The sequence below is a fragment of the Lathamus discolor genome, chromosome Z (genome assembly GCF_037157495.1).
Source record: "Lathamus discolor isolate bLatDis1 chromosome Z, bLatDis1.hap1, whole genome shotgun sequence".
NCBI classification, from domain to species: domain Eukaryota; kingdom Metazoa; phylum Chordata; class Aves; order Psittaciformes; family Psittacidae; genus Lathamus; species Lathamus discolor.
This window is the reverse complement of record NC_088909.1, coordinates 109,704,005-109,721,630: the sequence shown is the minus strand read 5'-3', so window position 1 is coordinate 109,721,630 and position 17,626 is coordinate 109,704,005. Positions and strand designations below refer to the sequence as shown.

General features: G+C 50.0%; 1 protein-coding gene across 4 annotated transcripts in view; it reads right to left on the bottom strand.

The window, feature by feature from the left end:
- Positions 1-17,626, bottom strand: part of CTIF (cap binding complex dependent translation initiation factor) — a 154,396-nt gene that overhangs the window by 5,573 nt on the left and 131,197 nt on the right. For 3 of the 4 annotated variants that reach the window (XM_065662903.1, XM_065662905.1, XM_065662907.1), the window contains exons 10-11: positions 15,678-15,833; positions 747-800 (exon numbers count right to left, since the gene is read on the bottom strand). In XM_065662903.1, the coding sequence (XP_065518975.1) occupies positions 747-800; positions 15,678-15,833 (210 nt within the window). Of the gene's footprint in view, positions 1-746; positions 801-14,448; positions 14,656-15,677; positions 15,834-17,626 lie in introns of those variants that run through there. The other variant, XM_065662906.1, reaches the window with a different exon arrangement.

The following is a 17,626-nucleotide window of genomic DNA, read 5'->3' as shown; positions in this document are numbered from 1 at the left end:
CAGCTACCAAACTTTTTTGCATCCATTTGCATGCATCAGAAGTCCAGTGACACAGCCTGAAGGGCCTTTCTTATCTCATGGTGATACCTCTTATCTGCCTTGATGAGACCCCCCTGCAGTCCTGCATCCAGCTCTGGAACCCTCAGCAGAGGAAAGACATGGACCTGTTGGAGGGGGTCCAGAGGAGGCCACGGAGATGCTGCGAGGGCTGGAGCAGCTCTGCTCCGGAGCCAGGCTGAGAGAGCTGGGCTGGGGCAGCCTGGAGAAGACTCCAGGCAGACCTTATTGTGGCCTTTCAATACTTAAAGGAGGCTTAGAAGAAAGATGGGGCAGAGTTTTTAGTAGGGTCTGTTGTGACAGGACAAAGGGTGATGGTTTTAAACTAAAGGAGGGGAGATTCAGATTAGGTAGCAGGAAGAAATGTTTTAACAATAAGGGCAGTGAGGCACTGGCACAGGGTACCCAGAGAAGCTGTGGCTTCCCCATCCTGGCAGTGCTCAAGGCCAGGTTGGACACAGGGGCTTGGAGCAAGCTGCTCCAGTGGAAGGGGTCCCTGCCCATGGCAGGGGGTTGGAACAGATGAGCTTTAAGGTCCCTTCCAACCCAAACCAGTCTGGGATTCTATAAGGCAAAGTGGCAACAGGGGCTGTTCGGGTTTGGAAGCATGCTGCTTGGTATGTGTGTAGCCAAGGACAAAAGGGGCAAAGCAGTGAGGACTGGAGTTGGTAGTGCAGATGCTTGCCTACCTCCATGGAGCAGCAAAGCACAGCATCTTCCTTCACATCCTGAGACTGCAACAACTGCAAAAGAGAGGAGAAAAAGGTGGTGAGAAATGCACAACCTCCTGCTCCTTCTCCCTTATGACCTTCCTTCCATCTCTTCGTCCAGTTTGGCTTTTGCTGCTTCCAGGAGGAAAGGACAGAAAATCAGAAAGAGGGGAGGAAAGATATTATCAACAGAATAAGATAAACAGTGACAAAATGCAGGGTGAAGGGTTATCACCTGAGTATCCACTGCTGAGAGGGGCCAAGTGGGGCAGAATAGAGAGAATTTGGATGAACAACTTCCAAAATAAATTTTATTTAGGTTACACTGCTTTTTTTATCCCATGCAGGCGATGAGAAAATGCACTTGTTTCACATACACAGCGACTAAATACAACCATCAGATGACAACACTCGAGCTGCACAGCCCTGTTTGGAAGGGAAGGGCTCTGCCCAAAAGGCAGCCACCCACCACCGAACCTCTCCATTCCCTTAGGGACACTTCCAACAGCCACAAAATTACCTGATGGGAAAGCATGACATCCAATACACCGTAATTAATACGTCTCCTTCCAGACTGATTACATAGTGGTGTAAGTGCAATGGGTTGCACTGAAACTATAGCGTCTTAGGTGCACCAACTCAAACCCTGCTCTCCTCCCTATGAACTTTCCATTACAAACATTAGCTGGTATTCAAGCAGCTTTTAGGAGAGACCCAGAATGTTGCTGTGCATGGAAAGGCTGATGCTTACCCCTCTTTGTTCAGACTCAGGGTATTCAGTGAGGGTCAATGGCTGTACCAGGCAATGGCAAAGTGCAGGAAATCAGCATTCCAGAAACACTGGAACCATGGTAAGGACCCACAAAACTGTGTCAAATATACATGTTTTTTTCTTTGTTTTCAACTTTACGACTGTGTCATTCACACACGAAATTGCTACTGTGAGTATTTTGCTAAAAACAAGAGAAACCACCGCTGTTCTGTTTTTCAAGTAGACAAAACACTGTTATTCTCCATCAGCCAACGAAGTGAGATGGAGCGTTATGAAAAACACTGTGCCATGAGATGGCTGATAAAATTCCAAGTGCTGTCAACATCTGAAGCTACAGCCACAACCATTCCATAACCTTGGGCTGAACAACCGCTGCTGGCCCTGTTTAAGCAACAACCTTGTGTGCAGTGGAGGGATGAATGCATGCACTAAACACAGGGAAAAAGGAGAAAAACTGTGAACGCTGGCTTCATCAGTATCTGAAATTCATCAGGGCAAAGCAAACTCTGGAAAAGTGGATGAATTAATTAAAACTGCCCATATAAAAATTGCTCAAATGTGCTCCACCGCCTTTAGTTAAAATCACAATTCTGATTCTCAGCCTTATCTCCATTCGTTCGTGTTTCGTTTCCTTTACAAATAAACACCTACTTGTTTACCAGCTGCATAACTGCTGGAAAACAGCAAAGGAAAAAAATAGGTAATTCTAGGAATTATCTTCGATCTCAAGGTTTTGTCTTCCCCCTCCTCTGTTTCCAACAGAAAGCGGTGTGTTTGCTTAGAAGATGTTTATACCACAGCGATGAACATGCAGTCCATTGTTTTTTATCTCACACTAGCCAAAGGTTCAGCCAGCGTTTTGCAGATGCAACAGCTCTGCCCCTCAGCCCCCTCCAGTTTATCTTTCTGCTGAATTGTTTGGAAAATATTAGTTAAGCCCAAGGCACATGCTCTGAGATAAGTTCTCACAAAGAGTTCGCAGATTCCTAGCAAAAAACGGTGAGATTATTTTAAACCCAACAAGGGAAAAAAAAAGAAATCACTGAAGGACAAAGACTGAACTTGATGATCTTCAAGGTATTTTCCAATCTAGCTGATTCTATGAAATATAAACAGGCATTAGCCCAGAAATTCATCCCTGGGTTATGTAGCTCGTGAACATGGCATGAAGCAGGGCTGCGAATTAAATATTTATTCACCTTTCCTATTTTTGGTATTCTTAAGAACATAACATGAAAATTAAAGCTACAAAAGTGGAGTTAGGACTTGTTAGGAAAGACCTATGGTGGCCTGACTCCAGCCTTTCCTCTGCCATGGTCCCCTTGATGACCATGCTGGGGATATGTGCCAGGGAAAGGCTGCAACTTCACTTGAGCTTTCCGTGCCCCAGCTTCCCACCTGCACTGCTGGGACATGCCTCCCTACCTTACAAGGTGTTTTTGAGGATGAATATGTCACTGTCAAGTGACTGGGTATTTGGCTAATGAGGAACAGTCAATGAAACAGAGATCATATCTTGTCCCCAGAGTTGGGCAGGCACCCTCTACCTTCACACTGCCCTCCTGGACCTCATCTGATGTGACCTGGCTGAACAAGGAGAATGCATGTGTTCCATCTTGTCCATCACATAATCCACCTCATCCATCCAGGCACCATGTGTCCCATCTCATGCATCCAAGCACTATGGGCTCCACTGCTCCATCAAGGTACCATGTGTCCCATCTCATCCATCCAAGCACCACGTGCTCCACTGCTCCATCAAGGCACCAAGAGGTACCAGTCCCAAGGGCCACAGTTCAACCTCTGCCTAACACTAACACTAACATTAACACACTAACACTAACACTAACCCACTAACACTAACCCACAGCCTGCCCACCAAACCCAGGCACAGCCCTGTGCAACAGAGCAGGGCCCAACAGGTAGATCTGCTGGTGCTCTAGGAATCAGAGCCCCAAGTTCACACCTACATGAACATTCTTTGCATGTTCCTGATCATAACTATGTTTCCAGCATGCTGGAGGGGGTCTCTGGAGCTTCCACAGGGTGCAGGCACCATCTATCTGCTGCTGACCCCTGCATGCTGGGACAGAAGGAGATCCAGGAGCTCAGTTTGCCCTCACTAGCTTGGCATGGGCACTGCTGAAGGCAGATAGCAAGGGCAGCACTGCAAGGGCTGTGCTGCATGGGGTTCTGCCACCGACGTCCTCAACCACCAATGACGTTTTGCATGGATTTCTCAAAGGATGCTTCATCCCTACCAACAGCTGCCCCATGCGAGCACCAGGCACCCCAAAGTGTGGGCTGGTTGCATCAGCAAGAGCACAGTGTTTCCCAAAGCTGTTTGACCCCCATGTTGGCCCTGATGACACTCCAAGAAAAAATCAGTCACAGCATCCCAGCCTGGTTTGGGTTGGAAGGGACCTTAAAGCTCGTCCAGTTCCAACCCCCTGCCACGGGCAGGGACATCTCACACTAGACCATGTTGCCCAGGGCTCTGCCCAGCCTGGCTTGAACACTGCCAGGGATGGAGCATTTACCACTTCTATGGGCACCCTGTGCCAGCGCCTCACCAGCTTCACAGGGAGGAGCTTCTTCTTTATATCCAACCTGAAAAATGGTGGAAACACTTCTAGACCTCCAGGGAAATCACAGTCCTGAAGTGCCAGCACTTGTGTGACCATAAACCTGAACTCAAGCAATTGCATCCATCCTTTGCAATCTAATTCATATTTACTTAAAATAGTTTTAACGTAAACATGCTATACCCATTTACCTCAGCACTCCCACACTGGAATTATTATTTAACTATTTATAACCGCTCCTCCCTGCTGTGCGCATCTACCCAAATCCCACCATCCCATCCCTCTCCACCAGGTTCCCACATGGTCCAACCTGGCTGATGAAGGTGGACGAGGGAGTGTGGGGCAGACAGCAGGGCAGGTGAGCTGAGACTCACACGCTTCTTGGTTTAACCTGTAATCATCCCCTGGGGCCGGGGCTGTCTGCGAGAAAAACTTCCCTTTGCTCTCCAGCCGGTTTCCCCCGTATCGGGCGAAGCCGGGCAATGAAAGCAGCAGTTCCTGCTGGAAAGCAGACAAAGAGTCTGCTTGATTTCCTAAGAGAGGAGGCTGCATGCCAGAATCTGCCCGGCCAGTCATATAATACCCAGCCTCGGTTGCGAAAGGTTTCTCACTTTTGTTTCTAGTGCTGGACTAGCAGCTTTGCACGCTGGTGGAAGATACTGGGCTCCTCTTCCAAACTTAAGTGTCCTGCTGAGAGATGGAGCACTGGCCAAGGTCCTCTGTGAGGCCAGCTGCCCATCTGGGCTCTGGGTGCTAAGAATTTTCGTAACCAGCCCAAAATAAATGGTAGGTTCTGCTCCTGGATGTGCTGCGTGTGGTGGGGGAGCTGCAGTGCCTTGCAAGGAGGCTCCTGAGTGCAACTGGTTTCTGTGGGATGCTACTGGAAGCAGTCTTCCCTGGCCTCCCAAAACCTGCTCTTCACATCTTTTCAGAGGTAAGCATCATCAGCCCCATGGGGTGGGCACGCAACAGAGGTTGAGGGGGCAAAGAAGCCCAAAAGTACATCTGTGCTTCATCGTGGAGAGAACCAGCTTGGTCCTCTTGAACAGCAATGGAAGCACATGTCCTTGGTGGAGCCCTCCATGAGAAAACCAGAGAGCTAAGCTGACAGGATGCACATACCAATGAAAATTTGGGTTTATTATCTGCTTTCTGAGATCATCTGGGCTGCTGAGCAGCAAAAGTGCTTACCTGGTACTCTCAGAGGTGCTCGCACCACGAGCAGGACCCGAGAACCTGCCCCACCATCCCTTATCACCAAACCACACAGGTTTAATTGTGTTCTTCAGCAATTCTCCCCAGGAGATGGAGTGGGAGCAGCCCAGTGCATACATTACCCTTTCCAGCTGCAACGATATCTCTCCTACGAGGCACAATACTAATTATTGTGTATGATATCTCTTGCAAAATGACATATAAGCAACGCTTGCCACAAACTACCTCTTAGCATGCAGTGTTTTCTGATGCTTTGGTGATGACTCTGGTATGAAAGCACAGAAAGCTTGAAAATATCCACCCAGAGCCATGGAGAGGTTGGGATGTCTTTTGAGACATGGTGAAAGCTGGACTGACCACAGCCCACGTGCCGCTTGCCCCGGCTCCCCGACGGGCATCTCCGGTTCATCCATCCAGATGGCAACATGCATGGACATCCAGACAGCCTCGGGCAGGAAGCTCCAGCCTCACAACCGCTCTGCGGTCCCTGCCCACAAGTATGCTTTTCATCTAATGTGGAGGTCATGACGAGGTGCCTGCTGGTGCTCACCATGGGGAGCGTGGACCACAACCACAGAGCAACTGATGTGTTGTGAACGCATCATCCAGGTGTAGCAACCACTGGTGTAAAATGGGGTAACGGGTGAAAATGGAGACATATTTTGATTAGGAAGAAGGAAAAATATCAGCTGCTTGTGCCACTTGGAGCTCAAGCAGAATGAATGTGCTGTACTTGAAAGGGTGCAGCAGAGATGGTGCTTCCCAGACCCGTTTTTAACCAGAGGAGCCCATGGGAAGGGCTATGGTGGACTTTGTTATCAATAAGTTAATTCTGTTCCAGCTCTGTGGTTGGGGTCATCATGGAGACCCCGCATAAGGGGGTTTGTAAGAAAGATAGCACAGTTTTTAGTCAGGCCTGTGGTGACAGGACAAGGCGTGACAGTTTTAAACTAAAGGAAGGGGGATTCAGACTAGGTAGAAAGAAGAAATATTCTACAATGAGGGTGCTGAGGTGCTGGCACAGGGTGCCCAGAGAAGCTGTGGCTGCCCCATCCCTGGCAGTGTTCAAGGCCAGGTTGGACACAGGGGCTTGGAGCAAGCTGCTCCAGTGGAAGGGGTCCCTGTCTGTGGCAGGGGTTGGAGCTGGATGAGCTTTAAGGTCCCTTCCAACCCAACCCAGTCTGGGATTCCATGATTCTATGATCATCCCCTACAACCACACAAGTGCTTCCTGCTGACATAGCTCTGCAGGCACTCTTGGTGGACTAATAGACCACAGCTGGGGAACTCCTGCCCCAAAAACCTCCTGGAAGCCCTGTGGTCTGCTAGATGCATCCTCCCAGGAGAACAAGCCAGTTCTGCTGCACTCCACAGGCGTTCTGCAGAAAAACATCAATAGCCATTTTCTGCTCTTCCAGTGGCCTCTTATCGAGCTACTGTCACACGTCTTTAAGATGCCTCGGATAAGATCCATGGGACTGCTTGGCTCCCCTGCATGGGGACAGTCACACACTTCTATGAGCTACAAGCCATTGGTACAGCTCCACTTCTCCAACTGTCACAAGGCACGGTGTGGTGAAAAAAGCCAGACTGGGGAAAACGCGAAGTACAAATGAGGGTGTGTGGGATGAGTAATTACAAAGCACTGCACCAGTAAGGCCAGTTTCTGGATTTCTACAATCCACTCCTGTTATAAGAATCAGCTCCTCAAACTAGGACAACAGAGGGTCAGCAGGGCTGATCCTGCAAACACCAAGGTGTGACAGTGCTACCTCTCTAAAGGGGTGCTGAGCTCCTTTCTGGGCATACCCTGGGAGCGAGGGAACTCAGGCGAGACCTTTCCCTAGAGAAGAACCAAGTGAGCACTTGTAAACAGAAGGCCTTTAGAAGTCCACAGGCATAAGTGGCATCTTCTCTGCTCATCCATTTGATGCTGAGGTTGCCCAAACACAAAGTTTTGGGGAAAACCTTTTCCTTTGGGGAAAGCGTAAAGCACAGGCTCTGCTCCAAAACCTTATCTGTTGGGGTCCAAAACCACAGCTGAGCTGGGAGAGGCAGTCTGTGTTGGGCTGTACCCATTAGCAGTGGTGTTTCTCTCCGCGCCACCTTCTGCTCATGCCTTCAAGCCCACTGAAGATGCACGAGCTGCCACATGCATCTCATGGAGGGGTCCCTGACCTGGGTGGACTGGTCTCAGCCTGGTTGAGAACATGCTGACAGCAACTCAAGCTGCTCTGTTATGAAGAGGCCACCAGCATGGGTCACTGCTGGTCCCACAAGCAGCTGCCCAGAGGAGGTGGCACAACAGGGAAGGAGCTCTGGGTTGGAGTCGCTTGCAGTAGCATGGCTGCATCAAGAGCTATGTCCATAGGAGACACTTTCCCTGAAGTATTTTGGACAACTTGAAGGAATTTGTTTGGTGGCACCTACTCGTTTTACAGTGATGTGCTGGTCTCAGCTGAGGAGGAGACTTCTGTTCCTCTATTACCCAACCAGGGCTTCCTGGGAGGATGGCAAGAAGAGATTAACTTGTTTATTGCATCTAGCAAACCAAAATACTGGTTATCCTCCTTGTCAGACTTCTGAGGAACTCAGAGACGCTTAACAGCAAATTGAATTAAGGCCAGAGGAACAAAACCCTGTACCCAGTCATGGGAAACTCCTCCTACTCCTTTCCATTGTAGACAAGGAAAACCATGAAACATGACTCTCCCCAGATCTGGAACAGCAGAAAGGATTCCTGCGAAGATGGAAACCATTAAGAGGCAATTACTGCAGACAATGATGAAGAAAATCTGGTCACTCATCAACCCAGACACTGCAACCCCGCAGTAGCCCGATGGTTACACATCCCCTGGCTGGAGGTGGACCTTCAGGACCTGAAGGTGGGTGAGACAGACGGACACAGCCACCCAGTCTGTGTACACAGGGAGACCGAGCCACCCAGACGGCCGGCTTCATCCTGCCCCGGCTGAAGACATAATAACCCTGGGAGAGGAGGATGTGATCTCATCCCAAGGGTCCCGGGGAAACACAAAACATGGAAAGAAGCAGTGGCGGGACCATCGCGCTTGATTGCGGCAGGCTCCACCCTGGCTCGCCGGACGCTCCCGGCTTTCCTGGCTCTGCCGAGGGCGAGAGCGCATGGCGGCGGACGCAAATAGTTGTGTTTACATCCCATTGAAAGGGGTTTTTGGGAAGTAACAATGCCTGGTTCGGAGGGCGAAGGAGAAAAACAAAGCCACGCGAGGAGGAGGGACCATCCTGTGAGATGGTATCTAGCCGCGTTTCTTTATCTGCCCTCATTGCTTCCTCTGCCTTCTCCGTGGGTCCCAGGGAAATAAGGGTGGCATTTCTCCTCCCCTATTTAAAATATGCCAAATGAGTCCTGTAGCTTTCCAAGATTACAAGTTCCTGCGCACAGAATACTCAATAGAGCAGCTGGGCTCAAAGGCATCACGCAGCCCTCCTCGATTTGGTCTGTCCTCATGTGCTTGCAAATAATACCCTATCTTCCTTCACCTTAACTCTGCCCTTTGACCAAATCAATGCCAGTTGAAGGGAATTACCTTTTTCCCATACAAACTGTGTTTGCAGGAGGGTTTTTACCAGTACAGCTATTGGGGGGGGGGGGGTTGCCTATGTGGGAGCTTTTCTGCATGGCTATTTATTTATGTATTGCACAGCTATTTATTTATTCATTGCACAGAAGGCACAGAGGCACTGGGACATCCCTCCCTGCTGGGAGCATGCTCTTACAGACACACATGGACCTGTCCCTGCTCTTTGCAGACTCCTGCTCCTGCATGCTCCCTCGTGCCAAGGATCCAAACGTCCACATCACCCCACTTTCTCCACATCCCAGACTTTTATTCCAGCTCCTCCAGGTCTTCTGGATTCCCGTGACATTTCCCCACTTGTTTGCTCTCCCCATTTCTCACTCCTTTCTGTGTTCCTCTGTCTCCTCTTTCTCCCTTCTTCTCCAGCATCCCTTCCCTCCCACGCCCACATCCCTCATCTCTCCTCCTTCTTTTCCCTTACAAACCACTTCCCAGTTTGTCCCAGTCCTGCCGTATTGGAGACCAAAGCACTGATATTTGCAGAACCAGATGGGGGGAACCAGAAGGGGCCTTTTATGAGGAAGTAAGTCCTCTTCTTCATAAAGGACTTATTTCCTCCGGTCAGATCTGGCCTCATGGAGCTACCTGGGTGGAAGGGTGGCACAGGGTCAGGATCCAGCCCCCTTCCTGCTTATTCAATACAGGAAAAAATCTGTCTCATTCCCTGACTAGAATAATCTTAAAAATCCTAGTATCTCATTATAGTGTCACCCCCCCCTTTTTTTTTTGACTCAAGAGGCTGATGCTTTTTTAAAAATGAAAGTGATAAAAAAAAAATAGCAGCACCCCATGTTAAAAGATAGAATTTTCTTTTCCAAACAGCACCACCCTCCTCGCTCATCTGACTGGAAGGTTTTCCTCTCTCTTCCTCTGAAGGAGACAGTGAAAAGGCAGTGCCCTCTTGAAGTTCAGACGTTAATTACCGTGTTAGAATATTTTGCTAAATTACACAGCATGGCCCCAGGAGATAACAGGCACTAAGAGAAGGGAGGGGAGTGGATACCCGTCTACACGCTGCACCGCAGACTCAGACGTAGGGGGAAGGCAATTAGACAGGGAGTATTTATCCTCCCTGCACCACCACCCCGAGGCTTTCAGTTAGCAGCGTTTACCAAGGCAGGGAAGCGATGGGAGTGTGCCAAGATTTTAAACGATGCTGAAATGGGACAGTCTCTGCCAACCAGACTGGAGGTAGGAGACAACTCCTGCAGAGCAGCAACTGTCCTGCCTGCTGCCAGCCTGCTGGGCCTGCTCCCTGCTGCCTCTGTGGGGCTGATTCACCGCTCCCAGGCGCTGCCCTCCATCCCCAGGGATGTTAATGAAACCATAAAAGCATCTGTCTTACGTCAGGTCAATGCCCACATCTCCGTCATGGGTGGTGATGCTCAGGGTGATACCCCCTGGGTACTCACCCAGCCCCAGGAGCAGTAACCCCCTTACGGTGGAGGGATCTCCGTGAATGGATCCCATAGACAATTGCACAAAGGGGTTTTGCAGTTTGATCAGTCTCTCTGTGATGAAATGCTCCCTGGGGTTTGCTTTGAACCTGCCTTAAAAGCCCTGTCCTATGCACCCACGGGAGCTCAGACTGGGACAGTGCCACAGCAACGCTACTCCTTGTCATCCCTGTAATCCAGCCACTTGCATCCAAGATAGGATGTCGTGGGTGGACAGCCAAATGGGTAAAAACAATGGTTGGATGGTTGGGTTTAGAGGCTTGTAGCTACTCCACCTGGAGGCCAGTGGAGTACTGAGGCATCTATCCCACGACCTGCCCCATCTTTATCCATGACGTGGAGGAAGCGGGACCATGCTCTTGTGAAGTAGATGACACCAAGCTGGGGGGATCACTGAATGTGCTCAAGGAGCTGCCATCCAGAGGGACCTACATGGGCTGGAGGAAAGAGTCAAGAGGAACCTTCAACATTCAACAGGAAACAAGCCCTGCACAAGAGAAGATCACGGGGGCATGGGTAAGGGGTGGGATAGGGTTATTATGGGGGGCAAGATGGGGCAGGGCCCACACTGTGCTGCTTGCCCTTGTGGGACCCCAATCAGTGAGGTGCCCTAAGGGGACCACAGTGACAATGCCACATGGCATCTTCTTCATCTCTAGGTCCCACAAGCCTGTTTTTCCACCTCCTCGCTGCACTGCCGTAGGCAACTGCTCAGGTTACCTGGCTGTAAAGCCGGGTCTGACTGCTGAATGGTGTCATCAAAGTAAAGAGATGCACCCAAAGCAGCACTCGACACCAACCACCTCGGCTGGAAGTGGCTCCTCCTGGCACAAGGCTGGCAGGAAGGTGGCAGCTCCCAGGCCCAGAGGCACCTCCTGGCTTGGCATCCGAACAACATCCGCTCAGGATGAGACCGAGACGCAAGAGGAGCCAAACCTCCTGACACCACTCATCTGTCGTGGCTTCTGCAGAGCATAGCCATGGACCCAAGCTGGATATGACCCTTCCTTCCCTGCAGACTTCAGCCATCGCAAAGAACTGGGCTAGGTCCTTCAGAACCCAGCCCTAATGCTCCTCCTCACCAGCAGCATCAGCGGATGAAGCAGGGAGGGCAGTGAGCTGGGCTGGCCCATACCAATGCTGTTGACAAACACAGATCCATGAGCAGCACAGAGCTGGATGAAGAACAACCAGCTCCAGCCATGGTTAGGAAATGGCTACGGAAGGCAAAAGTGGTGACAACCAGTGAACAATAGATGGGAAACAATATTCATTATCCCTATGTCTTAGGAGCCATGTGGCACTTGCCGCACCAGGCACAGGGCTCTGGAGTGCTCCTGCCCCTTAGATGGTTCAAATGGCATTTGCTGGTCCCTGGTCTTCACCCATTTTCTCCATTCTGCTGACTGCTGAAGGCCACAGAAAAGAGTAAGTGTGGCCAGACTGCGAGAACCAAAGTCCCTTGGTTGCTCTCCTTGGTTTTACTTGCTTTTTGGGGACATACAATGTGAAGTATTGTTGGAACAGTGCTGAGTGTAGTCCTCTGTTTGGGCCTGGGGCAGAGGTTTTGAGGCAGAAGGATGTCAGCACGTTGACTCCCCACCATCCTGGAGGGGCAGAAGGAGATGTACAGGGACAAATTTGGCATGGTTTTGTGAAATAAAGTGAGGCCAGAGTTGGGAGCACATGGGCTTTAGGGCTGGAAGAATACAGCGGGACATCCCTCTTGCTTAGACCATCACAAGCAGGAGCCAGGAGAACTTCCTGAAACTGCTGAAAGTGCTTTCATCGAGCCAGATAAAAGACTAATGGAGGAATGTGGTCCTGGAGGATGCCACCACTGGTCCCATGCGAGGAAGGCTGGAAGCAGGCAAGTGCCAAGCTCGTGGTTCCCTGGCTGCAGCACAGCTATCCCCAGGGGAAGCCTTTCCCTGGGAACAACGCCCTCTTCCAGCTCGCCCTCCATTCCCCGAAGCACCGAGGGAAGAATAGGAGGAAAGCTCTTTCTTTTATTTCTATTTAACTTCTCTGCTTTGTTATTCTTTTCCCAGGCTCCCCAGATTCGATGGCTGCAATAGCCCTCTTGTTCTCATCTGTGAAGGCCTCTCCTCTGGTTGCCACAAAAATCCCTCCTTTTCCCCAGCTGTCTTCAACCCTGATCGTTGGGCTGAGCTTGGGTATCTATTTCCCTTCTCCAACCTAAACAACGTTCTATTCCAAGCAGAAAAATATGTTTTGATCCAAACCACCATCCAAACTCACCGTGCTCCATCAAACCATTTTAACGAGACCTGGACCCACCTTTTACTTCCCTTGGCAAACCATCTCTTTGCCTAAAAGCCCAACATTGACCCCACCAGACCTTGTTGTGAAGACACTCTCTGCCTGCACAATCTCACCCCAAACCCTCAGGATGCTTCTCAAAATTGAACTTTTTGATTCAGCAGACAGCAGACGCAGTCACCATGTTGGATGTGGTGGGAGACACTTCCTTCTCCCCCCATCCTGTTTTCCAGCCCAGGTGATGGGCACAGAGGAGGATGTGGCAGAGCCCCCCGGGATGGGGCCTTGGTGTGGACGATGTCTGTGCCAATGGGCACAGCCACTCCCTTGGCTCCAGAAATGCTGCCCAGGCGAGGGAGCAGCTCTGACCCAAATTTCCTTTGCTGTGATTAAACAACCGTTGCCGTGGCTGACATAAAGATCCAGAGGTCTGCCCACTTCCCTGAGGACGGCGATGAATGCCGGTTCCATTACCCAGCAAACCCCAGCATCACCTGAAATGAACTGCAATTGTGATTCTTGATTTGCTTTCCCCAACCCACAAAACCAACCCGTCCAATAAATAACACTGGCATTACCACCCAGTGTCCCAGCCACGTCCCCTCCTCACCCATGTCCCTGCTGCCATCCTCGCTTCCTCTCACGCGGCCCAGCTCCACAACTAATGGTGTTAATAAACTTTTATTTCTGGGGGAAAGGAAAGGAGCTGGAGAGAGGAAGCTTTGCAGGGGTAAGGGAAGAGACATTCCTGCCTCAGTCATCAGGCAACTTTCCCCTTCCTCTTGCTTGCTCCCTCACTGACCTTTGGCTGAGCCTGCCCAAGCTATAAAGGAAAAGGGAAAAAGAAAAAAGAGACAGAGAAACTAAAAAGCCAGAGGAGCTGAAAGGACAGGGAGAGGGAGAGATGTTATCTCACCTCTGCTAATGATTTATCATCAAAGGACGGTGGATGGAGGCAGGGGGAGCTATTTATGACTGTAGGCAGCACAGAGGGGTTTTGCTGAGGGATGCCCAAGGGGAATGAGTTAGGGGTGAGGGGCTGAGACTGAACATGGGGATGTATGTGCTGATTGGCAGGAAGGGGAAAAGCCCCATAATGGTGCACGTTATGAACCATAATGTACTTTATGAACCTGTCCTCATGCAAGCAGAGGTTCCAAACCTTATAGGCTACAGTGACACCCCCTCCTTCCCTGGGACACCAGCCCATGAAGCTCACCAAAGAATGAGCACTGTGAGTGATTAGGGAGCTTCCATCATCTCACAGAGCACTCAGCAGGGCCAGCCTGTGTAAATGTCCCTGTCCTCTCCTGGGGGCAGCTGGAAGAGCTCACCACCACCACTTTGGCTGCACCTAGAGCTTGGCTCTGGCAACCATCTCAGAGCCTGGCACCTATCACTGCTGATAAATAGGTGGTCCTGTTCTCCTGGCTCGGCCCCGCGTTTCAGAGTTAGCTGAGAGTGGCAAAAACCCCATCCCAGAGCCACGGAAGAGGAATGGCAAGAGTCAAGGTCACAACCCCGTGGAGTGAGCAACCACAGATTAACCACTGTGATGGTTGATCAAAGACTCAGGCTCACCCATGTCAGGTAAGGGAAGAGTCTTCTCTGACAAATGACACCACAGGGACAGAGCTGTCCTGCTAAGGGACAGAGTTGTACCTTAAAGAAGCAAAATTTACGCATGACACCTTGATATAATTAGTAAAAGCTTTTTATGGAGCTGTCCTGTAGCAAAAAATATTCCTTATATGTGAAGTTCATGTCCTTCTGCACACCTTTAGGCCACCACTGTGCCCCCACATACCAGCAAGGTGACAAGAGGGGCTGTGGTGGCATGGTGAGGGCAGACAGGAAAAATACTGGCAGAATCTGTGTCATGGCTGTGATGGGAAGCGGATGGGAATGGGGACTTTGCTAGACGCCAAGATCTTCCCCATAAGGTGACACATATCCCTGTGGGCAGAGATTTTGGGGAAGTTAGGCTATTCTTAGCATCCCTTTCCCACCTCCTCCTGTGGATATGTGTGCCTCATCACGATGCCCGGACTCTTTCTCACTGCTACAGTCACCGTCTGTGAACCCTACCCACAATATTACTGTGAAGACAAAATGTTTATGATGTGTTTGCATTCAGAGGAAACTTCCCATGCGTGTAAAAAAGTCATCGCTGGCAGTTTCTTTATCCTTCCCTTGCCCAAGGTCTAGCGGAGAACTTATTTTACAGCAAGTTATTTATGGCCCAACAGAAGCACTGCTGACAACTTGAGATTCACAGCTCCAACCCTGGGCAACCAGGCAGATTTTTCTGAGAAAGCCTTCTACAGACAGCAGCAGGAGACAAAACCATCTTTAGAACAGGATGGGGGAAAGCCCTCTCCTGCTCTGCTGAACATTAACGCTTCAGTTGCCTTTTCTGTTTGCCCACACCGAGGTTTTCTGCTACCACCCCAAACCATGGGGAGTTCAGGGTCTGAAATGAGCTCATCAGGAGCTCAGGTTCTGCCACCCTGGTGGCACAGCTGGGCTTCTGCTGCTCTACATTGGGAGTAAGGACACATGGGACCTCACCTCTCCCCCCTCTTTCCTCCCCTTGGGTCTGTCTCATCTGTTCAGGTGGCTTCACCTGCTTTTAAGAAGCTTTTTAAGCCTTTTAAGCCTCTTATTGGGGATTTTCACAATGTTGGGATTTGCAAACTCCAGCGTCGAGTTTGCAGATCTCAACTGTTGGGCTTTGCAAACCCTTGGACAAAGGGGTCTTGCTTGGAGGACATGCTTTTAACTAGCAAAAATACAATACGCAGGAAAAGCCACACATCCCTGCGGATGTAGGTACTTTTGGGGTGAGAAGTGTTGATGCTGGCAAAGCAAACCTCTAGGAATCATAAAGCAAACATCTATGAATCATGGGCTCCTCACTGCTGCAACACAACAGCGTGGCCCGCAGGTGGAGAAAGACAAACTGTGAAGGCATTTACCTCCCTGAGGCAGGTATAAATGGGGCAGACAAGGACTCGGAAGGGCTCTCCGGTGCTGCTCCTCATGGTGCCGAAGACCTCGCAGAGGAAGGTGATGAACCCCAGCCAGCGCTCCACGTCCCGCTGCTGCAACTCCTCCCGCATGGTGAAATCCTTCTGCAGGAGGGACAGAGACAACAGGCTGCATCAGCAAAACCGCATCACCCCGGGAGAGGCAACGGCTGTCTAGAGAGAGAACTAGGAGGAAACTGAAACTCAGGGTGGTGGGGAGGAAGACAGACAGACTGACTCTTTAGTAACAGTGGGGAGATTACTCAATGCATGCAGAGTGGCTGCAATTTCAACACAAGCAAAGTCACCAGAAAGCAGGTACTGTAGAAATGTCACCAACCCCTGCAATAACTGTCATGGCTTGCACTAGGGACAGTGTCCCCCGTGCCCTGCCCTTCCCCTCAGACAAACACAGGGGCTTTCCTCCATATGCACAACCAATATTGAATGAAAGCAGCAACAAAGAGGTTGAATGATACGCAAGGGGAAACGCAATGGATGCTGGTGGCCATGGCAGGGTGGTCAAGGTGGACCTGCCTACCCTGTTGATTCCAGTAACTTCCACAGACCTGGTGTCTGGCCAGGGGCATCCTAATGGACTGGCTGTTCCCTGGGGTCTCATGAAATTAAGGTAGAGACTGGCTCCCTGCCTGAACAGAAGAACATCAGGGCATCCTGGTCTTGGCATTAAAAGGTCACCCTTCCCCGGAGCTGACGGTTGCCATGGCCAAGGATTATCCGAATGACGTGATTTATGGAACAACATCAGGAGGAAGCATGCAGGGAGGTAGCTGACTCCCCATCAGTCCTCCAGCAGGGGAGAAAAACAAGGGCTTTACCTGAAGGCAAAGATATGAAAATGGGTACGTGCGTGTTGGGATTGTGTGGCAAAGGGGCTGTGTTTTTAAAGGGGGAACACAGAGAAGCAAATAAGAAGCCTTCTACGGGACTCCAGAGCATGCATCGCACTTAGAGCCAAGAGGTCTTCCCTGGGCTCTCAGCAGTGCTGCAGAGCTTCCAGCAAGATGTCCCACATGAATTTGCTTGTCCGCCTCTGTAGCGACTTCTGTGTCACTGTGACCTCTCTCTATCGAGTGACCTGTCCTCGGCATTAAAAACTGGTAGACATTGAGTACAGGGAAATTAAAGAACAGGACAAGTTTGTTCTCAACACCATGTGTTCCCAGGGCGGGTTGCACAATGTTTGAAATCCAGTGACTAAATAAATCATCTTATTTCTTTTTCATCTCCGTTTATTCCTACTGCCTGAGACAAAAGGGTTTGCTGCTGCGAGTGCTCCAACCTGCAGCTGCACTCTGCAGAGGCAGGGAGATATAAAAGCCACCACACCAAAGTTGTCTCTCATGCCCCGGACAACACACGGGAGATATTTCTTTTGAAACAAAGGTAAGTAAAGCAGCTGCTAAAACAAGCCAGGCAAAGGCATGATGATTGCTTTCATGACACAACCGTATGCATAGAAGATCCAAGACAAGAGCTATTTATATGTTTCATTACAAAAGGGGGAAAAAAATACATTTGCATATGCAGGAAAAAGACTTGTAAAATAACCGAGGCACTCATTAACCAAGCAGTGATGACTAATTCCTCTCTACACCCATTTCTATAAGGCAATTGCCCAACTGTGTCTGTGACTCTGAAGTCAACCTGAAGCCAGATCTTGTTGGGTCTTTGCGGACTCTCTGGGGGAGTCTGCAGAGTTTGTCCTTGCATTACCCAGCCAGTCCCAGGGTGGTGATGGAAGAGGAGAATGGCTATTTGCAGCTCAGGTTATCATCCCGGAGTCACCAAATTACCTGTTCTGGAGTTTTCACTTAAATAAATGGTTACATTTATTATTAATAAATTATTAAAATAAATTTAAATATTATTAAGTA